The sequence below is a fragment of the Brassica napus genome, chromosome C7 (assembly GCF_020379485.1).
Source record: "Brassica napus cultivar Da-Ae chromosome C7, Da-Ae, whole genome shotgun sequence".
Classification (NCBI taxonomy): Eukaryota; Viridiplantae; Streptophyta; class Magnoliopsida; order Brassicales; family Brassicaceae; genus Brassica; species Brassica napus.
This window is the reverse complement of record NC_063450.1, coordinates 45,335,727-45,357,966: the sequence shown is the minus strand read 5'-3', so window position 1 is coordinate 45,357,966 and position 22,240 is coordinate 45,335,727. Positions and strand designations below refer to the sequence as shown.

General features: G+C 35.4%; 3 protein-coding genes and 1 pseudogene across 5 annotated transcripts; 1 reads left to right on the top strand and 3 right to left on the bottom strand.

Moving 5' to 3' along the window:
* Nucleotides 1–981: 981 nt before the first annotated feature.
* On the bottom strand, nt 982–2,737 carry LOC106398654 (annotated as a pseudogene).
* LOC106410295 (leucine-rich repeat receptor-like serine/threonine-protein kinase BAM2) lies at nt 2,470–6,330 on the bottom strand. The gene is made up of 2 exons (XM_013850790.3): nt 3,424–6,330; nt 2,470–3,356 (listed from the first exon to the last, which is right to left on the bottom strand). Exons 1-2 carry the CDS (start codon nt 6,002–6,004, stop codon nt 2,962–2,964), a joined length of 2,976 nt encoding a protein of 991 aa, XP_013706244.2. The 5' UTR covers nt 6,005–6,330; the 3' UTR covers nt 2,470–2,961.
* Nucleotides 6,331–15,400: 9,070 nt separating this feature from the next.
* On the top strand, nt 15,401–16,912 carry LOC106399694 (germin-like protein subfamily 3 member 4). Its single transcript, XM_013840152.3, has one exon. The coding sequence runs from the start codon at nt 16,249–16,251 to the stop codon at nt 16,861–16,863; it is 615 nt and encodes a 204-aa protein (XP_013695606.2). The 5' UTR covers nt 15,401–16,248; the 3' UTR covers nt 16,864–16,912.
* Nucleotides 16,856–21,503, bottom strand: LOC106399693 (ABC transporter A family member 10). Of its 3 annotated transcripts, none has more exons than XM_048763539.1 (16): nt 21,101–21,503; nt 20,673–21,003; nt 20,512–20,591; nt 20,288–20,420; nt 20,079–20,198; nt 19,854–19,978; nt 19,622–19,780; nt 19,237–19,525; nt 19,068–19,151; nt 18,671–18,996; nt 18,402–18,587; nt 18,156–18,265; nt 17,988–18,072; nt 17,770–17,898; nt 17,500–17,605; nt 16,856–17,392 (listed from the first exon to the last, which is right to left on the bottom strand). In XM_048763539.1, the coding sequence occupies exons 1-16, from the start codon at nt 21,170–21,172 to the stop codon at nt 17,010–17,012; spliced, it is 2,718 nt and encodes a 905-aa protein (XP_048619496.1). In that variant the 5' UTR covers nt 21,173–21,503; the 3' UTR covers nt 16,856–17,009. The 3 variants fall into 3 exon arrangements, with proteins under 3 accessions (XP_048619496.1, XP_013695603.2, XP_048619495.1); XM_013840149.3 differs by having other exon boundaries at nt 18,402–18,602; nt 21,101–21,502; XM_048763538.1 differs by having other exon boundaries at nt 18,402–18,602; nt 19,237–19,780.
* Between the last annotated feature and the right edge of the window lie 737 nt (nt 21,504–22,240).

Below are 22,240 nucleotides of genomic sequence, written 5' to 3'. Positions count from 1 at the left end.
TCTTATGCCAAAGTCGTTTTCTATTAGCAACATGAACACCAACTACAAAACCGATTTCTATTGTTCTTTGCAGATTAATATCCCAAGTTTATGACAATAATTATTAGTAAGGAAACAACAGAAACGGTAATTATTAAATAGTACCATCGGTGAGAACAACCCCCTTGTTTCCATTCTTCTCCACATGTGTAGCAAAACGAATATCCATCATGATAGATACTACATCTCGACCCGCGCAACCGCGTAGATTTTTGTTTTCATTTGTTTTTATATAAATATTTTATTTTTAATTCTAAATTGATATATATTATAATATATATGTGTCTATCAATTTTTAAAATATAATAAGTTTACGATATATTTTTTTCATTGAATAGATTGTTTCAAATTTTCACATATATTTGTATCTTCTTCTATATATATATATATTCGGATTAGTATTTCATTATTAAAATCGTAACTATATATATAAAGATTAGTAAAATATTGTTTTATTAACATATTCAAAGATATTGTAACATTTCACAAATTTAGAAAGTTTTTAAAAAATTAAACTTTTCATTTCATAGATTTATATTATCGAGTAAATAATTAAATATTTAGTTTTTGTTTAATTTTTAAAATAAAGTATATAGTTTAAAATTTGTTTTCATTGGTTTAAGGTAGTAAAGATTAACCATTATTAGATAATATGATTTTTGTCATCTAATTTTTTTTTTATAATTTTAAAAGTTAACATCGACAAATATTTAAATATTTAACATATGGAGGTATATATAGTATTACAACATTAAATTATATCTATTTAATTTATACTATCTATAAATCCAATGGATCATCTGTTGTTTAAATCCAATTATTGATAGCCCAATAAAAATTTCCGGTAGGTCCAAAATTTAAATGATAACATGACTTTTTAGGAATATGTCCATTAGGTCTATTTTAAAAAAAATCACACATGAATCAAAGTTGTGACTTCTGTTTTAATATATAAGATTCACAAATTATTATCTTCGACAAGTTTTATAAAATTTAAATGAACAGAACAGTACTCAATATTAATTAGGCAAGATATATAATGAAATTCAGATGGATTATATGATAGCTAAAGAATGTGGTGCTTGTATAATGTTGATACCTGCAAGTTACTTTACTGCAACCTGCAACACGTTCGATCATGTGTTGGCACTTTCCACACTGACGCCACATTTTCTGATTTGCTAGAGCTTTTAGCATCATGTCATTTGTTGTAGGATTTGGACCCAACCTCTTGTAATCACCGCAGGACATGTTATTAATCCATGGAACTTTGCAGAGAACGTAAAATTTGAACATTTGAAGCAACATCTCATATGTCCATTAGTAGATTTAGAGAGCTCCGATACCGACATTAAAGCCGAGCACATCCGGTTTGGGCAATAAACTCTGTCAGCCACGGGAATCGAGTCCTCTTGGATCCTTTGTTCCCACATCTTTCTTAGTTTAAGTGTCAAAAGATTGGTAAAACTTCTAAGAATTGGCTTAGACTCGCATTGATAACGAGGACATCTCGGTACTCCTCCCTCGAGTAGCATCGCTTCTATATACTGTCTCATGCACTCCACACAGAATTGATGACCGCATAAAGCGACGGAATGCATCTGCCATCTGATGAACTTCAAAATCATCGTTAAAACATATACGGCAAGTCTTCTTCTAGAAGGCATACTCTGAAAAGATTTGATTCCTAAGGGCCAAGGATCGTTCACGTTATATGACTTGAACTCAATATATATCTATAGAGGCTCTTCTCAGAATAGGTTAAATCCACGTAGGATTATAGCTTTGAATAACGATCATTAATTATTTGTCATTAAATAACAAAAAAAAAAACAATCAACTTTATTTTTTTAAAGTTTGTATTTATCGCAATATTTTCTCCATAGAAAAGATAAAATAAAAAATACTTATAAAGATCTAATGAAGGGAAATTTTAATTTCTCGTAAATACATAACATCAAAACAAATACAATATAGTAACTTAAAAAAAACAAATACATTATTTAACTGAATTCTTATAATTGATATTCTCTACGTTTTAAAAAGAGGCGTGTTCTAAAATAATTAGTCCAAAAAGTGTATTTCTGTTTTCTATGTATTTTTAGTAGAAATGGATCAAAAACCAAACCAAACCAACCTGAACCAAAGTATTTTTTTTTTTTGTCAAACATTTATTATATTATCATTTTCATCAATGTATCATACATCTTTGATAATGAAAGATTATATCTAAAATATCCTTACAAACATACTTTTTAACTCTTATCTTTCGTATCTCATAGCATGGTTAAATATCAAAGAAAGCAACAACACCTAAGTATTCGAATTTTTGGGTGGGTCAAAATCAAAGTTGGATATATGGCTTACAATAATGAGATGTCATAAATGCTTCATATAAATTTAGATTTTTGCTTCAAGACAAGGGAAGAGGGTTGAAAAAGATCTCAGGACCATTTGATTCATTAAAGACACTACACATGCATTTGCAATAAACTAAAGAAATTGTGAGTGAGCTTTCGCTTTCTCCCTTCTCAGCATAACTTATCATCAGGAAGTCCCCACACACACATTCATACCTTTAGTTTCCCCTCACTGTCTCCTCTCACATGTAATGTCTTCTTGCATCGTAACAGTTACCACATTCAGTTACGGTCTAAAAGGATAAACCAAGGTGAGAACAAGAACTCACCAGCCTCATGTCAAAATTTCTATCAAAGGGTAAAAGTAATGCAACTCGAATATATATGGGCAGAAAAAAACAACAACTTCAAGAGTTGCTTAAACCAGTAAAGACCGAACTCATAGTTAGTTGCCTTGTCCGAATCAAAGAAGAGGGCTTAAAACACGTGATTAACACCATCTCTTTGCCTTAAAAGACACGTTTGCCCCTCCATGAACTTAAACCCGTCGTCGTCGGGAAGTCTAATTACTGAGGAGATCTTCATCTACTGCCGGAGATTTCTCCGTCACGTCTGATTCCACCGCCAGCTGTTTCGAAAGAGGGATCTTTGGGAGCTCGGTGAGGATCTGAACGACTTCCCTCATCGTCGGCCTCGCCACCGCCTGTTCTTCAACGCAAAGCAACGCAACGTAGAAGACGTGCGTTACTTCGTGGACGGGTACAGAAGAGAGTCTATGGTCGATAACTTTGAGCACACATTCCTTGTTCGAATCCGTCATGCTTCGCACCCACTGAACGATATCCACGCCGTCTCCGAATTCTCCGACGGGTTTCCTTCCGGTGACGAGTTCCAAAAGAACAACACCGAAGCTGTACACATCGCTCTTCTCATCTACCTTCAATGTATACGCATACTCTGCCCATAACAATAACACATATTAGTTATTACATGCCAGAGTGAGTAAAAGGAAGGCAGTAAGTACCTGGAGCGATGTAGCCGTAGGAGCCGGCAATTGCAGACATACACTCAGAAGCACCGGAGTCTTGTAAGAACTTGGCGAGACCAAAGTCGGCGACATGAGCTTCAAAGTTGGAGTCTAGGAGGATGTTGTTGGATTTAACATCTCTGTGGACGATCAAAGGAGAACAGCCATGGTGGAGGTAGCAAAGACCCTTGGCTGCTTCAAGAGCAATCTTGTAACGTGTGTCCCAATGCAGATGACCTCCTTTCTTTCCGTGAAGGACCTCTCCAAGGCTACCGTTGGGCATGTACTCGTACACGAGGAGATTCGTTTCATGGTTAGAGCAAAACCCAAGCAGCCTAACAATGTGTCTGTGTCTGATCCTACCTAAAGTCTGAATCTCCGCGTTGAACCCATGGTCATGAGAAGATCCGTGAGACATTGTAGCCAATCTCTTGACCGCTACTAGGTCGCCGCTAGGCATCACGCCTTTGTAGACAATCCCGGCGCCGCCTTTGCCTATGATGTTGTCTTCCTTGAGACAGACCAAGAGGTCATCGCAAGTGAAGTCTAGTCTCTGGAAAGCAGTCAATCTCCAAGCCTTGGACTCGGCGGCGTTTCTCAAGGACCTGGCTTTGACTATGGCAGCTATAGCAAACACCATGGAACAGAACAGCAGTCCGAGGACGAGTAAGAGCTTTGTAGTAGGGGATAGAGGTCTGACATGATGAGGCTGGTTGCAAGGACCCAAATAGGGACCGCAAAGATCAGAATTACCCAAGAAGGATGTGTGATTAAAGTAACCGAACTGCCCAGTGCTGGGAACCAAACCGGAGAGGTTGTTGTAAGAGAAATCAACAGATGTTAAACTCTGCATCGACGATATCGTCGCGGGGATCGAACCAACGAGATGGTTTCTCGAAACATTCAAGTAATTCAAGATCCTCATGCTCGTGATCTCGTTAGGGATCTCACCTGAGAGCTCGTTACGGCTCAGGTCGACGTACGTCAGCAGCTTACAGCGGCTGATCTCCGGCGCGATCCCGCCGGAGAACAGATTGTGGCTGAAATCAAGCTTCGAAAGCTGCTGAAGCCTCCCTATCTCCGACGGAATCGGACCGGAGAACTTGTTACCGTCCAAGAGCAGTTTCTGGACGCCGGAGAAGTTCCCGATGGCCGGCGGTAACGGACCGGAGAGTTGGTTATTCGAAAGACTGATCTGACCGAGGTTAACAGACACTCCTCCGCTTATCGGTAACGGCAACTCTCCCGTGAGGTAATTGTCTTGGAGCTCCACTTGAGATAACTCGGGTAACCCGAAAAGCCCGTTGGGAATCGACCCGTTAAGGAAATTCTGACCCATTCGGATCCGGGTCAAAGACTCGCATTTCCCAAGCGAATCAGGGATCGAACCGAACAAGAAGTTGCCGAGGGTGATCACCGTCACTAACCGGTTACCGAAGCACATATTAGGCGGCAAAGTTCCGGTGAGTTTGTTGGAGGAGAGGTCAAGAATCACCAGCCTACCGTTCCCCCCTAGCTTCCGAGGGATGCTACCGGTGAAGTTGTTCTCCCACAGCTGCAACACCTCGAGCCCCGGCATATCGCCGATGAACTCCGGTATAGCGCCGTACAGCTTGTTCCTGAACAGATTCAGTAGCGTCAGATTCCTCAGCTGCTCGAAACTCGGTGGGATCTCTCCGGTGAACATGTTGTTAGACAGATCCATCGATTTCAAGCTCGAGATCGTTCCCAGCTCCGGCGGTAACGTCCCCGAGAAGGCGTTCACCTGAAGGAAGAGCGTGTCGAGCCTCCGAAGCCTCCCGATCTCCGGCGGAATCTCTCCTCTCAACCCGCAGTTCGCGGCGTCGAGCCTGAGGAGGTCCGATAGGTTTCCGATCTCCGGCGGAAGACCGCCGTCGAAGGCGTTGAAGTATCCGATGTAGAGCTCCCGGAGAGCCGTTAGGTTTCCGATCTCCGGGGGGATTTTTCCGGCGAGTTCGTTGCCGGAAACTGCTAAATACTCGAGAGCAGGCCAGCTTCCGTACGCCGGCGGGATTCTTCCGGCGAAGTAGTTCCCGCCGAGGTGGAGGTGACGGAGCTCCGTCAGGTTGGTGAGGGAGACGGGCAAGTCTCCGGTTAAGTTGTTGTTGTACAAATCGAGGACCCGGAGGTTCACCAATCCGGCGGAGAGCTCGTCGGGGAACGAGCCGTTGAAGACGTTGTTGGAGAGGTTCAGAAGGCGGAGCTCCGAGAGGCTGGCCATCTCCGGGGGGATGTGGCCCGAGATCTGGTTAGCGGCGAGGGAGAGGTTTCGCAAGAGAGGTAAGTGAGATACGGAGGAGGAGAGAGTCCCCGAGAGGTTGAGGCCGGATAGGTAGAGGGAGGTCACGTGACGGAGAGAGGCGTCGCACGTGACTCCTGTCCATAGGCAGAAGCTTGTGGAGAGGTTCCATGAGGCGAGAGGCGAGTGTTGGTCGTTTTTGCTGCTGGTGAGGGAGGATTTGAGTGAGAGAAGAGCACGGAGCTCGGAGATTTGATGAACGGCGGCGAAGGAGAGGGAAATGTGGAGGAGAAGGAGGAGGATGAGAAGAAGTTTCATGGCTCTGTTTGTTTCTCTTTCTGTGTTAGGTTAGGGTATGGTTTAAAAAAGGGTGAGATAGTGTGGTGAGGGTAAGTGAGCAAGACGATGAAATTGGCGTGTCTTTATTTGTGAATTATTATTTTTTTAATTACTTTTAGTTTATATCAATGGAGGGAGATTTTTTAAAAAACTTTAATTTAGAATTAAGAATTTAAAAGTCTTATAAAAGTAAAAGAAAACATGAATTTGATGAGAGAATGTTGTTTGACTCTAATCTAGCATCGAAGTCGAGACCCGGTAAATTAGACCTGGAAACAGGTAGATGAACCAAGTACATGAGATATGCGTCGAGCTTGATGGTGAGTATTATTAATTTAGTCTCAAGAGAGATGATGATAGCTCAAAAATGGAGGAGAAGATATTAGAGATGACAACAATAGAGACAAGTATAAAAGGAGGAAGAAGGCGAAAGAGTACGACTTTAACACATGCATACATCGACTTAGATGTCGAGCTCTCCCAATCACATCGATCCTGCCATTTTGTTCTTCACACTTGTGCTGTTTTGATTCTTACTTACATTTACGATCTCGTCATCTGATATTCATCAATATAGTTTAAACATAATTTACATTATTGTTGTTTTGAAGATTTTGTACCTTAAAACTTTTTCTTCCTTACTTTATAAATAAAAACACTCAAATATGTATATAGTGTAATTTTCAAAAAAAATATGTATATAGTGCGTATGGATTTTAAGATCCACAAAAACTTAATTTAATTTTAGTTTGAAGCCTTGTTGTTTCCAATTCTAAATCTGTTGAAAGTGATGTTGTTACCTAATCTTTGAACATTGTGTGGTTTATTAATACATTCAGCAAATCATAAAATTACGTCACACATGCATATCACTATAAGCTTCAATCAGCAATGCAAAATAATCTCTAAGCGAACCATATAAATTCATAAAGATAATTTTAAAGATAAAAAGAAACCCATGGATTACAAATTTTGATGATGATGATGAACGGTCTTGATGTTACAATTTAAAAGAAGATGATGGATCCCACCACTAGAATTCATGTACTTAGCGATTTCTCGAGAGACCCGCTTTTTCTTAATTAGCGGATATCATTACTATAAATCGGACCTTGATTACCAAAACTTAACACTTAACTGACCATAACATCCCTTTACAGACATCGTAATCACCTTTCTGTCACTAGGACCACAACAAGGCCCACAAGGCATGGGCAACAAAACCAGAGAGAGGGTTTATGTTCTTACTTTTCAGTAATAGGGATTAGCAATTGAAAATGACGAGAACGAGTCTGAGGTGATGACACAGTAACATTTAAAGAGCTTGAGAGACACAATCATAGTTTTGATAATGGAGAAGGGTAGTCAGTGAAAACAGTCTTATCTGCATCATTTTTATCTTTTGCCGGTTACAACATTTCACTGGTCAACATTCAACGATAATTGGTTTGTGCAGTGAAAAAATTGTGAGTTTTGCGATAATGTCAAAATTTCAAAAGCAGATTTTAAAGGCACTGGAGTCGAGAAGAGAAATACATTTATTTAGCCAATGGAACAAGTCGTACTCATATTAGGTGAACTTTGTTGTCTTCTTTATGGACCCGGACCGATAGAATAATTTTAACAAGTCGTATTCAACCCGTTTCCTTGCATTCAATAATAAATTAATAGTAAGGAAAAATTAGGACTTTTTTTTAACAAGGAAAAATTAGGACTCTATATTGTAAATTATGTTATCATTCGAATGATGAGAATCGACAAGCACGTGTGGGGGGAAGATCTATTGTTTTTCCTGTGTGCTAATTGGGAAGATATATTTTTGGATGGATGTGTTGTGTTAAGATTCGTTTGCTGAAGCTTTGATTTCCTATTTGGTACCAAATCAAATACATACATCGGAAGCATCTTAGTTTACTAGTTAAAGTTTAAATGCTTTTACATTCAGGTATAGGATTCAAATTCCAGACTAAACAATTTCTTGCCGATTATAGAATGCAAGCTTTTGGGAGATTCCATAGTACTATAAGCAGAGCCATTCGTTGTGGTCGTCTGCTGCAGAGAGAACCCGTCCATCGTACATGCAGAACCATCCGTTGATCCAAGTGTTTCGGAGAGAGCTTCATCGTGGAATCATTGTCCGTGAAGTTTGTTCATCATTAACACATATGTTGCAGGTAATTGATCATCATATCTAATGGAGTTAGAGATTATATTATGATGTAATGTGTGCTACCATCCAGTGTTAAAAAAATCAAATACATATAAATTTGGCAAAAATATCAGGGGTGATTGGTAGTTGTTGTATGAACTTTAGACAACCTTTTTAATTTTTACGGCCATTTTCAAAGCAATCATGTTTTTATTTTCAAAACTATATCTAAAGCCAAAACATTATAAAATGAAATATGTTTGCATAAAAAACACTTTTAGAGTATATATTCAACGCTATCAAAAAACTTTCTACAGTAAAATAAACTAAAGCCAAAGCTAAAAATCTAAAACCTAAATCTTTGAGCAAAAGATAGAAATCCACAACCTTAGCCAATCAAATCTATTATGCTAAGCCTTACAATAAATTTATATTAATTAAAATCATTAAAATTCTGCTTACCAGCTTTACATGTAGAATATGAAGCTTTGATATGGACTACGGAGTATATACTTTTAATTGTTCAGACGTAATTTCTACAACAAACTATTTTCAATTGGTGAAGATGGTATAATCACCTGAAGAACGGTAAACTTTTTCTACACATTTGGAAGAATTTTGACCCAGTAAGACTTTATTTCATACTTTCACGATCAGACATATACCAAAAGCACACAATTCAGTAGTGAAAAAACTTGCACTAGGTGATATAAGTTCCCATTTTACTATGTTCTATGTCGATTTTATGTTTCCGGTTTGGATATCCAAACTGGTAGAACATACATCATAGTTTAGTTATTATTATAAAAAAAAATTATTTATCTAATCAATCATCTTATTATTTCAGACACACATTTATAATTCCTAAGCAGTTAATTAAAAGTGTTTGAAATCAAATTATAGACTAAATTTTATGAGTCACAATTACTAACTAATATATTTTAATTTATAATTTGTTGGTTTCATTGGTAAATATGCAATATAATATTTTTCAAACACCAAACTAATAACAACATCTTAAATTGTTTTAAATATTTAAAATTATAATATAGTTGTTATTGATTTCAGCCCATGGACTTTATATTTAATACTTTTCTCACATGCAAAATATGGTATAGTTTTCATTCCTAAATATATGCAATATAATATTTTTAAAACACCAATCCAATAACAACAACTTAAATTGATTAAAATATTTAAAATTCTAATATAGTTGTTATGGATTTCAACCCATGGATTTCTATTTAATACTTTTCTCACATGCAAAATATACTATTTATAACCAAAAATAAAACCAATAGCAGCAAATTATAATCTAGTTAGCGAGGGTTTAGGAAAATATAAATTTTAGTAGTCATATATATTTAAGAAAATTTCTATTTTATATACTATACAATAAACTCGACATACATTTATAATATAAGATAAATTATTATATACATATTCAACTAATTTATTCTACTTTTACACTTTGTTGTATAGTTTATAATGCTTTTATATTTTCACTTTCTATGGACTGACAAATACCGTTAACAATATATATAAAACATATTATTAAGTATTGTAAATTAAATTAATTGGAAAATACATAATGAATATACACTAAAATAATGTATATTATTTTTATACTTTGTAGATAAATATATCAATAACTTATAGAATTAATATAGTAATTAATTCATAAATTAAAAGATCAAATAATTATAATACAAATAAAACAAATTCAACAATGTATAAGATAAACTCAATTTATTAAAAGTATTGAAAAGGATATATTTATGTTAATTATACATGCTTTTAATTTATAGAATATTTAAAATAAGATGATATAGTTAATATTTTTCAAGTGGATTTTCGAAATGTTTCAACAAACATCAAAACTATTATCAAATACAAAACAAATTAAGCAATGGACACATGTTAAAATTATGGATTGCGTCATTTTAATTTTAAATTATAAAATAAAATTAATTGACTATAAAAAGTCATGAGAAATTCTCTATAATAGCATTAATTTTTTTAATCATAAATATATCACACAAGGATAAAAATGATCAAAATATTTCATTAAAGAAGTAAAAAGACATTATCTCATAGTTAACTAGTATAGACTTACGGTTTATATTTGAAAGGTGGGTTTTTGAGCGTTGGAGTTTAGGATTTTAAAAATAATTAAATAAATATTTAAAATTTATAGTTTCAAAAATAATTTTAGAATTTCGAAATAAAATTTCGGAAAAATTGGAAAAGAGATTCAAAAATAAAATTAAAAGTTTAATTTGAATACGTATTTTGTAATTATTTAAATAATTATTTATATTTATATATTTATAAAGTAATGGTAAAAGATGTGTCTTTTATCTTTTTAATAAAATATATTTTGGTCATTTTTGTGTTTTCTTTTGGTCCAAAGTCCCCATTTTAAATTCTGTTAGAAAATTTTCCCAAAAATTAAATAAATGAATTATACTATTTTGAAAACATACAATATTAGAAATGAAACTACTTTTAAAACTGGTTAAAAAAATATATACATAAGTTATATATGAAACGGAAAATATATCTATGTATACTATTATTTGATCGGGGTTCTTCCAAAAATGACTAAATATTTCAAGTCAAATACAAAAATAACCTATGTTTTTTTTGAAACTTTGTTTTGTCCTATTCACCCTAAAAGTTCTAGCTATTCACAAAAATGCAATTACTTTTTTATTTTATTTTTTTTTAAAAAATAATGCTTTTACCTTATCATCCTCATCTTCACCAAATATTTACAACTTTGCCATTGACATCAATACCTCAACCACCATGAACTACCAAATTGAGAGTGTTAATACCCTAAAGTTTCTATTTTTTTCTCATCCTTTCTCATTTCCTATCCACACAAATCACATATCTTACACTTTCTCTCAAAATTCATCAAAAAAACTGAAGATTTTGATTACAAATTATGTAAGGTTCATAAGCTCACGATTCTTGGTGATTAACGAGTAGGTAGCTGTTGTGGTGAAGTTCTGGGTGATTGGAGAAACCACGCAAGTCATCTCACGAGTTCAAGGTATGAAATCGCGAACTACATTTTATTTTTCAGATCTGTTCGACGATGAAGACTTCTAAAGAAGTCTTCTTCATCGAGAAGACTTCTGGTCAATGCATAGGTTAGTTTTACAATTGACCTTTGTGTGTTTTTAATAGAAGACTCCTATTAAAAAATTTCCTAGAAGTCTTCTAACTTTCCTTTGTAAACAAAAAATTTCGAAATTCCCAGAGACTCGGATAACCAGGTTACTTTTAAATTTAACCGAAGTTGGTCAGAAATTTTACTTTTTGTAGAAGACTTCTAAGGAAGTCTTTCTGGAGAAAACTTCTACAGAAGTCTTCTGAAAGTTTTCCCTAAGTCTTCTCAGTGCCGAAAGATGTCTGCGTGAGTTACTTTTACACTTGAAAAATACTAGTAAAACATTTAATATCAATGAGAAGACTTCTTACCCATAATTAAACTCGAGAAGACTTCTAAATAAGTCTTCTCTCGAAAAGTCAAATATAGTCAATTGCAAAAGTAACCCATCAGACTTCTTGCGACATTGAGAAGACTTTCGGAAGACTTAGAGAAGACTTCTTTTGAAGTATTCTCCAGGTAGACTTCCCTAGAAGTCTTCTATATAAAGTCAAAATTCTAACTAACTTCGGTGAAATTCAAAAGTAACCTGTTTATCCTAGAAGACTTCTAGTCTTCTCTGAAAATTTCAAAAAAATTTCAATTTCAAAAGTAAGCCAATATTTACAAAGGAAGACTTCCGTAGATGCCTTCTGTAGAGTAGACTTCTTAAGAAGTATTCCTTCGTAAATTTGCAGTTGCAAAAATGACCTAAATAGAAGACTTCTTTTGAAGTCTACACATAGTAGACTTCTTTTGAAGTCTTCTGTGGATGACTTCAAAAGAAGTCTTCTACGTAAATCTTTATTAAACTTCAAATTTATCCAAAATTAAAATGAATTTTTAATATATTCTTGTTAATTCATGTTTATTAGTCAATATTGGGACTACTGAGTCGAATTTATAACTTAATTGGTGATAATTATGAATTTGCAAAAATTGATGTTTGATAATGTTTCTAGCTAAATGGAGAAGTCTTCTATAAGTCTTCCTCATAGAAGACTTGAAGAAGACTTCATAAGAAGTGTTCTCCGATGATTTTGTTTTATTAAGTTGATGTTCTGTGTTTGTGTTGTCTTCCTCATAAGATAAAATTTTTAACTTCCATGAGATTTAAGATTTCAACTTTCACTTAAAATTCAATTTTGATCTTTTGTGAATTTGGCTAAGGTTTCTTGAGAAGTCTTCTCTCTTAGTTTTAGCAAATTTTACTAAGTTTTTTTGTTGTTGTGTTTTGTTATGTGTGGGTAGAATGATTAAAATATTTTTTGGTATGTTGCATCAATAACTTTAATGAAGTCAAGTACTTTTGGCAAAACATGAACATATTTACCATTCTTTTGATTAACATGTCTTAAAGTTTACAAAATAATTTACAACTAAAATATTACACATACAAATCGTAAAAAGACCATAAACAAAATTATTACACAGCTAGATATTATTCCTCAACATAGATAAACTTGGACTCCACTTCACATCATCTCTTTGTACCACTTTGGGCAGAAGACTTTGGAAGACTTTCTGAAGACTTTATGAAGACTTCGTGGGAAGTCTTCTAGCATAAAATACATTAGTAGATTTCCCAAGAAGTCTTTTGAGAATCTTTCGAGAGTCTTCTGAGAATTATCCCAGAAGTCTTCCAAAATCTATCTCAGATCTGAAAAATCTGCTTATTCAAAAGCATTCAAATGACTTCAAAATAGAGAAGACTTCAAAAATAAACATTTAGATAATAAAAAAAACAGTCACATTAGGTTGAATCTATAATTTTTTAGAATCTAATATATAAAACACACAAAATACATATCCAAAATTTATACCACTTTAGGCAGAAGACTACCTGAAGACTTCGTGGGAAGTCTTCTAGCATAAAATGCATTAGAAGACTTTCTAAGAAGGCTTCTGAAAAGTCTTCCGAGAGTCTTCTGAGAAGTCTTTCAAAGTCTCTCTGATCTGGAAAAACCTGCAAATTCAAAAACATTCAAATGACTTCAAAACAGAGAAAAGCTTCAAAAATAAAAATTTTATGCTTACAAAATAAACAAAACAGTCACACTATGTTGAATCTATAGCTTTTTAGAATCTAACATATAAACACACACATAAATTCATATCCAAAATTTAGAGATCTACCATTGAAAGAGTGAAAGATGAGAATTATGTAATGAAAAACTTGCAAAAAGAAGATAAATTAGTGAAAAGACATAAGAAAAAATGAGAAATTGATATAAAGTTTGGTGTTTTGATGTTCAAAGAGATTAGAGAGAGGTTGGATAGTTTTAGAGTGAGAAACATTACATTTTTGTTGCAGTCATTTAAGAGGAAGAAATAGAATGTGTTAATTTTCTTTATATATGGAGACAAAAATTCTAATTAGGTTAAATATTTTCGACCGAGAAGACTTCTGGAAAACTTATGTAAGACTCATGGAAGACTTATGTAAGACTCATGGAATACTTATGGAAGACTTTGATTTAGGCGGAAAACCTAAATTAATCCAAAATTTAGGCGGGAACCCTAAATTTTACTTAAATTTAGGCGAGATGTGTTCGAAGACTTCTTTTTTAAGTATTTTGTGAGTCTTCTAGACCCTAAAATCAAATAACTATGCAAAAAACCTTTTTTAACTTAAAAAATCTTAGAAAGTGTTAAAATCAAATTGTTAGATAGTTACTAAACATATATATGTCAATTTGAAAAAGAAAAAAAAATGAAGATAAGATTTCAAATCTAACCCTAAAGATACCAACAATACTATAACATATGTTACCAAACCCTAAACCAATGACTCATGAACCAATCTACATTCACTCATCTATGTTGAAAATAATTTAATTTCAGATAAACTAAATTTAAATCATTGAAAAATGTTTATTATTACATGATTTCAAATTTTACCCCATGAAAATATTTTGTATAAAAATTTTAAATTTTTTTAAGATCTAATCAATGAGAAGACTTTCTCTGGAAGATTTCTATAAGACTTATGGAAGACTCCTGGAAAACTTATGGAAGACTCCTGGAAGACTTATGGAAGGCTTTGATTTAGGCGGGAAACCTAAATTATTCCAAAATTTAGGCGGGGACCATAAATTCTACTAAACTTTAGACGGGATGTGTCCGAAGACTTCTTTTTAAGTCTTATGTGAGTCTTCCAGACCCTAAAATCAATTAACTATGCAAAAAACACTTTCTTAAACTTAAGAAAGTGTTTAAATAAAGTTATTAGATAGTTACTAAACATATATGAGTCAATTTGAAAAAAAAAAAAATGAAGGTAAGATTTCAGAATCTAACCCTAAAGATACATACAACACTATAACATATGTTATCAAACCCTAAACCAATGACTCATGAGCCAATATACATTCACTCATCTATGTTGAAAATAATTCAATTTCAGATGAACTAAATTTACATCATTGAAAAATGTTTATTATTACATGATTTCAATTTTTTACCCATCAGAATATTTTTTGTAAAATTATTTTTAATATCTACTGAACGAAAAAACTTACAAAGAATTCATCATTGAGAAGACTTACAAAGAAGTCTTCTCTAACGGAGGGTTATAATGGTAAAATTGAATACATGTTTTTTGTTTGTTCATAAGGGGACTGTTGTAATTTCACTAGGCTTTTGGGTTACTTTTGCATTTGATTGAATTTGGGGTATACTTTTGTATTCAAAATCAAGTTTTGAGTCATTTTTGGCAAATCTTCCTATTTGATAAATAATTTTTGAGCCATTTTTGGCAATTATTTTCTTCATTATTTTAGGTTTAGTCATTAATTTCCGTAAATAATGTTAGTTATCAAACAAGAATGTTCCGGATCATATCCATGGATACTTCCATGTCATCAAACTCGCTAGACAACTCGATACCGCCAGACTGTGCATTTGCGTTCACAAGTTTATGGCGGGATCTTAACACAATTGTTAGATCTTAAGGCTTAGTTTGAAACTCAAATGCTATACCATTTCAATTCTTGCTCGGTTTTAATGTTTTATGAGAATGATTATGTGACAATCCATCCCGCTCATTCGGAATCCGGCTCACGGCCCTGCAGGACACTGATCCTAACCTCTCTCATGTGCGCCCCTCCCGGCCATACATGTAGGTTATTGATGCGTTTGGCGTTCCTCGAACCCAAGATCAATTGATGACAACTTATTTGAGTATTGTTAAAGGGTGAGGTCTTGGGTTCGAATAACGCCAAGCGCATCAATAACATACATATATGGCCGGGAGGGGCGCACATGAGAAGGGTTAGGATCAGTGCCTTGCAGGACTGTGCCGGATTCCGAGTGAGCGGCATGGGTTGTTACAGATTCGTGTTTGATGAAAGGAGCCCGGGCACAAGTAAAGCTGGTGGATTTTACTCATGTTCTTGATGGAAATGGTGTCATCGACCATAAGTTCTTGGGTGGACTCTGCTCTTTCATAAATTTCATACAAGATATACTTGAGAGCTCGGACAACAGCAATCAAACCGATACTTCCCGGTCTGAAAATGGGCACTAGGTGTTTCCCTCTGACTCGTTTCAAATTATGTGTTTGGACATAAACTTTTTGTCCCCTTCAGTTGTATAATACTTCAGTTTCAAGTTAGCTAAGCCTATGAAGCTTGTTTGGTGTCCTGTTATAGCAAAGCTAAATTGCATATATTTGTTAAACAAAATAAAATCAGAACTAGAAGAAGTAATAATGTCAACATCAGTACGTTGAAACATTAGTGAAAAGTATTCCTTAGAAGCGATTTTCATCTTAGAACATAATCTTAATCAAAAAGCCTCTAAGTAGTGTACTCAACTCTAAGCCACATATCGCCTAGAAACAGTGTGTTTTTTTTTTGCTTTACTTTAGTTTCTATATATATATCTGAATATTTACAAGCTAAGTAGTCTTCAATGATGAAACTCTTCTTCTTGATCTTGTTTTGTGCAATCTTCTTAACTGTCTCTTCAGATTCAGACAATATGCAAGACACTTGTCCGACGGCTCAAGGAGAACAGAGCATCTTCTTTATCAACGGCTATCCTTGCAAGAACCCGACCGAGATCAACGCTCAGGATTTCAAGTCCACCAAACTTACTGTAGCCGGAGACACAGACAATTATCTCCAGTCCAACGTCACAATGCTCACAGCATCAGAGTTTCCAGGCCTCAACACTCTTGGCCTCTCTGTCTCACGCACTGACCTCGAAAGGGACGGATCCGTGCCGCTCCATTCGCATCCAAGGTCATCCGAGTTGCTCTTCGTGGTCAGTGGAGTCGTGTTCGCTGGATTTGTCGATACCAACGACAAGATTTTTCAGACGGTTCTGCGGAAAGGCGATGTCTTCGTCTTTCCTAAAGGTTTGCTTCATTTCTGCTTGAGCGGTGGCTTCGAACGAGCCACCGCTCTCTCCTTTTACAATAGCCAGAGTCCCGGAGTCGTGAATATCGGAGGCGTGTTTGGGGTCGATCAAGAACGTATAGTGAACATCACGAGGTCGTTAGTTACGGACCATGATGAGCTTTAAGTTGTTTCTCTTTCAAAATGTTATTAAAATCAAAACCAGAGTTACATGACTTTTTAAGAACTAACGTGTCGCACAAGACATCAAATTTGATAATAAAAAGCCCTAATTTGATACCACCACTAAATAGGGTTGGATCATACGAACATTTAAGACAAGGAAGCTTGAGCACTTGTAGCAACCTTGAAGAAGACGTCTTCGAGAGTTGTGTCGGCGAGCCCCCAAGCAAACACTGTGAACTTGCTTTTGGCACTCTCCACCATTAAAAACAGGTCTGAAATCATGACTTCTTGCTTAGGGATCTCGAACTTCTGTGTTCCTGAGAGATGATACACTTTCTTGGCGTTCGGTGAAATGTTTTGAACCAATCTCTCTACTATCTCCTCGTGTTCTGATGAGGTTGTCATCGTGAAGACATACGATCCACCGTACCTTCCCTTAAGCTCTTTAGGGTTTCCTATGCACTGCAAGCCTCCGTCAACAAAAATCCCTAATCTGTCGCAGAGAAACTCTGCTTCTTCCATTGAATGAGCTGAAAAAACGTGAGGGGCAAGCTAGGTTAAAAAATATCCATTCTTATCTGATGGTAATTGTCTGCAGAAGAGTAATTAGTGAGACAAGAGATAGAGATTGAAGTACTTGTGAGGATTATGGCTGTGTCCTGTTTTGCACGCTGGATCACGGTCCATAAGTTCTTTCTTGAGGCTGGATCAAGTCCAGTGCTAGGCTCATCCATGTACACCACCTTTAACATATTAGAAAATGGAATTCTTTTTTAGTTAATTTTGAAATTGGCTTAGATAAAACAAAGTCTTGTCTATTACGGATAAATAGGTCAAAGACTTTCCACAATTTTTTTTATTGATATATTTCTAACAAAATCACATAACAAGAGACCATGAGATGTACCTTTGGGTTGCCAATAAGCGAAATGGCCACACTTAGTCGCCGTTTCATACCTCCGCTGTATTTTCCAGCAGGTTTGTCAGCAACTCCTCCATCAAAGAGACTGACACTTTTGAGAGACTCTTCCACAGCCTTGAAAATATAATCATAAATCCATGAATAATAACATTTTCTTGGTGGAGTAACATATAAGACAATAGTAGCAAAGTTGTAAAACATACTTGCTTTAGAGCAGGGCCCTTGATGTTCTTGAGTCGCCCGTAAAAGAGAAGATGTTCTCTTCCTGTCAGTGTCTCCCAAAGCAAGCTGAAGACATGAAAACAAAAACTGTTCCTTATTTTCTTGGTAATGAAAGAAAATGCAATAAGTATTGTTGAAGAGTATTTTACTCGTGCTGCGGGCATACGCCCATGCTAGTGTATACTTTGTTCATATCCTTGCATATGTCCCAACCTTTAACCAACGCAGTTCCAGATGTCGGTTTTAAGAGGCCAGTCATCTAAACACAACAGAGAAATATTTACAAAATTTTATAACAGTCTGAAACGTTATTCAGTGTAAGAACATTGGTCTTTTTTTTTTAGTCAAAAAAAAAAAAAAAAAAAACATTGGTCTTTTTTTAATGCAGAACTGACCATATTGATGAAAGAGGTTTTGCCGGCACCATTGGGTCCAAGCATGCCAAAACATTCCCCTGAAGGCACGTCGAGATACATCCCTCTTACTGCTATTTTTGGTGGGTTACCATCTCTACCTGGATACACCTTCTTCAGGTTGTCACACACAATCGCGTGCCATGTGCTCCCTTCTATCCTCATTGCCTTCACTTTCTCCCTCTGATTAGTTTCCGCCTTCAGAACGACATGGAAAAGAAAAAAAGAATAGCAATTTTTTGTTTACATACCTCGTGAGTGACATCTGCTTTTTCCATGTCAATGAGGATGTTGTCAGAGCTTTGACTCTGTACACTAGGGTCTGGTACGGAAGTAGTAGCTTTCTTGGTGAACAAGCAAGGGCTTTTCCCTGATGTAAGAACCTGATCGACAACGTAGGCCACAGTGAGAGTCACAAACCATTCCACTAACATGATGTAGAACACTTTATCCATTCCACTTTCGCTGAGATCCCCCAACTTCATCCCGTTTCCATGGAAGGCTGCTTGTGCAAACTCATACAATCCTCGGAATAATGAAAATCCAGGAAACAACTCCAACACAATAATCCATTTATCTGTTTTAGGTAAAAAATACTAGTTAACAAAAGTGGTCAGAAACATGTGTATTGATCTAGTTTTAACTTACCGGGGAATGAGGGAGAGTCAAGTAGCTGTGCGAAGAGAAAGTTTCCCAAGAGCCCAGTCCCAAACACCATAATGTAAGCAACAACTAACATTTAAAAGCCAAGAAGACGTTGAAATTTTCACTCTTTGAGGAGAAGATTCAAGAAATGTGATATGTTTGTATTTATTACCTGTAACAGTCTTAACCTTTGAAAACATTGTAGAGACTAGAAAGGCAATGGCGATTTGCAGATTTAAGTAGATAAAATAGAAAACGAACTGGACGCTATAGGAATTGAGCCGAAAGTAGTTGAGTCCTATCACTGACCCGAAGCTCACCAAAGAAAGAATGTACAACACGGATATGGTAAGAAAATAGGCATATGAAATCAACCAGTATGGACCATCGCCTAGGCCATGCATTTTCATTATAATTCTTAGACGTTCTTGTTTCTCATACACCAATGATGTCAAAATCACCTGCAAAAAATTTACATTAGGATGATGAGTAAATATGTTGTGGAGTTTAGTAATGGGCCTAAAAGTATTTAACTGTAGTAATAATATACAACTTACAGGGAACAGAAGAAGAACAACCCAAGTGAAGAAAAGCGGACCAAACAGAGATGCAATATCTGAATTGCTTTTAGTAGAGTTCTTAGGAACTTCTTTGACAAACTCGAATAGTATCTTTGTCCCAGGGCCTTTCAGAAACTTTAAATAAACACTTGATACCTGCAGTTTTTGACCGGTTCAGTTAATGAAACATATAGAAAGAAAGAGCATTTACCAAGACCTAAGTTCATACCAGACTGATCAAGCGGGGAACTCGGACCAAAGGCTTGTTTTGAGGACCTTTACTGTTGTAATATGTCGCATTATACCAGATGTTCACATCCAAGTTTTTTCCATCCGTACTCAAGAGATCATATGCTAAAAGGCAACAAGATATACATCAGTCAACAGTTAATATATATACTAAAGCATGCATATAACTTATATAAATAAATAGAAGAAAATTTTAACAAAAAACCTGCAGCAATCTCATTTGTCATTCGCTCAGTATTTCCCCTCCAACTACCCTTGAAAATCTCCTCATTGACCTCTGTAGATGTATTTCTCCAAAGGCACAACCCTTGAACACACTTCACCTCTGGGATATTTTTTGACACCAACCATTAAGTTAATCATCTCATTTTATCCTCTTTTTTTTTTCATTTTTATTCTCTCATTCTTTGTTACCTGTACGTGTTTTTCCTAATGAAAGTGGCCATGTAGAGTTTGCATTGCACTGAGGTTGGATGCTGTAGATGGCGAGTCCTGAGTCAATCCCTGGATCCCTGAAACTGTCCATCCCTGCTCCTAGTGTTGTACCCTAAAATCTCATTGACCTTTTTAGTAAACCATCTAAGAGAAATAGAGATAGTTTTTTTCCAACGAAAAGGAAAAAAGAAAAGCAAGCATACCAAGACATTGTCAGCTAAACTAGGCCAGAGGTCGGAGGTATTCACTGCAAAAGAACCACCAAACATAGTCCCGGACAAGGCTGGAAGAAACACAAATGCAGGTAATAAGTATGTATATGAAAGAAGGAAGAGTAACAATTATAATAAGTATATATACATACCTTTACCAAGAGACTGGTTTTTCCCAGTAAGAAGCATAGTTAAAGGACAAGTTTTTGTTTTTCTACAGGACAAGTCAGGAAGGTCACTGTAGGGAAAGAAACCAGCTTTAACAGCACGAGACTCAGGTTCTGGAATATGCAACATGGGAGGCAACAATGGAGGGTTTGGGATGGGACAATAATCTCCATTGGGAGCATCTTTACTTCCACATTTAGCCATATCCGAGACTTTGCTCATTACAGCCTCGAGCAAGAGTTGAATCGACAGGAGAAGTAAGCAGAGGAAGAGTGGAACCAGAACGAGTCTAACATTCGTCCATATGTGTTTCCTCTGTACCAAAAAAAAAAGATTCACAATATTACATCGAGGAGGACAAGGATCATGATTTCCACCGAACCGCAGATACAGCACATGTACAAAACATTACCTGGTAAGTTAAGTTCTTCCTAAGTAACGCATTTGCCTGAGTCCAGAAACTGGCTTGACCATGATCCGCCATTGATGGGAGAAAGAAGCTTTCGTTTTGTCTTTCTTCCTCTGTTTAATTTTTTTACTGAACGTTTTTTGTTTTCCTAGGGTTATTAAATATAAAGACTCAATATCACTTTTTTTGACGTTAATGTGGGAACTAATCAGCCTCTAATGGGAAAGAAATAAGAGAAAGCGAAATATACTCCACTAATAAATCAAATCATAATTAATAATAATCCATTAACATATTTGTGTTAAAGTTTGGTTGAACACAGTGTAACAATGTCAATAGTAGAGCCGGGCAAAAAAACCGAATCCGAAAAACCGAATCGAACCCGATCCGAAAAACCGAATCGAACCCGATCCAAAAAAATAGTACCGAACCTGAACCGAAATTGATTAAATATACGAACGGGTTCAAAATTTTGGTACCTAAAGAACCGAATCCAAACCCGATCCGAACCGAAGTATTTCGGGTACCCGAAATAGATTTATAAATATAAATATATTAATTATTTTTAGATTTAATGTTTATTAAAAACATCCAAAATATAAAAGATACGTTTAAGTTGTCTAAAATATTTGAAAATTTATATAAATAGTCAAAAAAAATATATCTAAAATAGCTAAAATATACTTCTAACACCAAAAATACTTAAATATCTATTGATTCTCTATAGAAATATTGAAACAAGACCAATTTATATGTTAAGTTTAGGTATTTTAACATATATTATTCAAATTTATATGTGATATTTTATTTTACTAATAGAGTTTGAGAAATTTAATATATATAATGAATTTTAAAATTTTTAAAAATCATTTGAATGGTTTATCCGAATCCGAACCGAACCCGCAAAGATCTAAACCGAACCCGAACCAAAATTTAGAAATACCCGAATGGAGCTAAAATCTTTGATCCCAAAAACTCGAAACCCGAATAGACCCGAACCGAACCCGAATGAGTACCCGAACGCCCATCCCTAGTCAATAGGAACAGCTCATCGGTGATGCTAATCTTGCACCACCCTTCCACTAAAAGAAGATTTGTTGCCAAACATAACAAAGGGTAACTGGAAACAACTTTAGTGTTGAA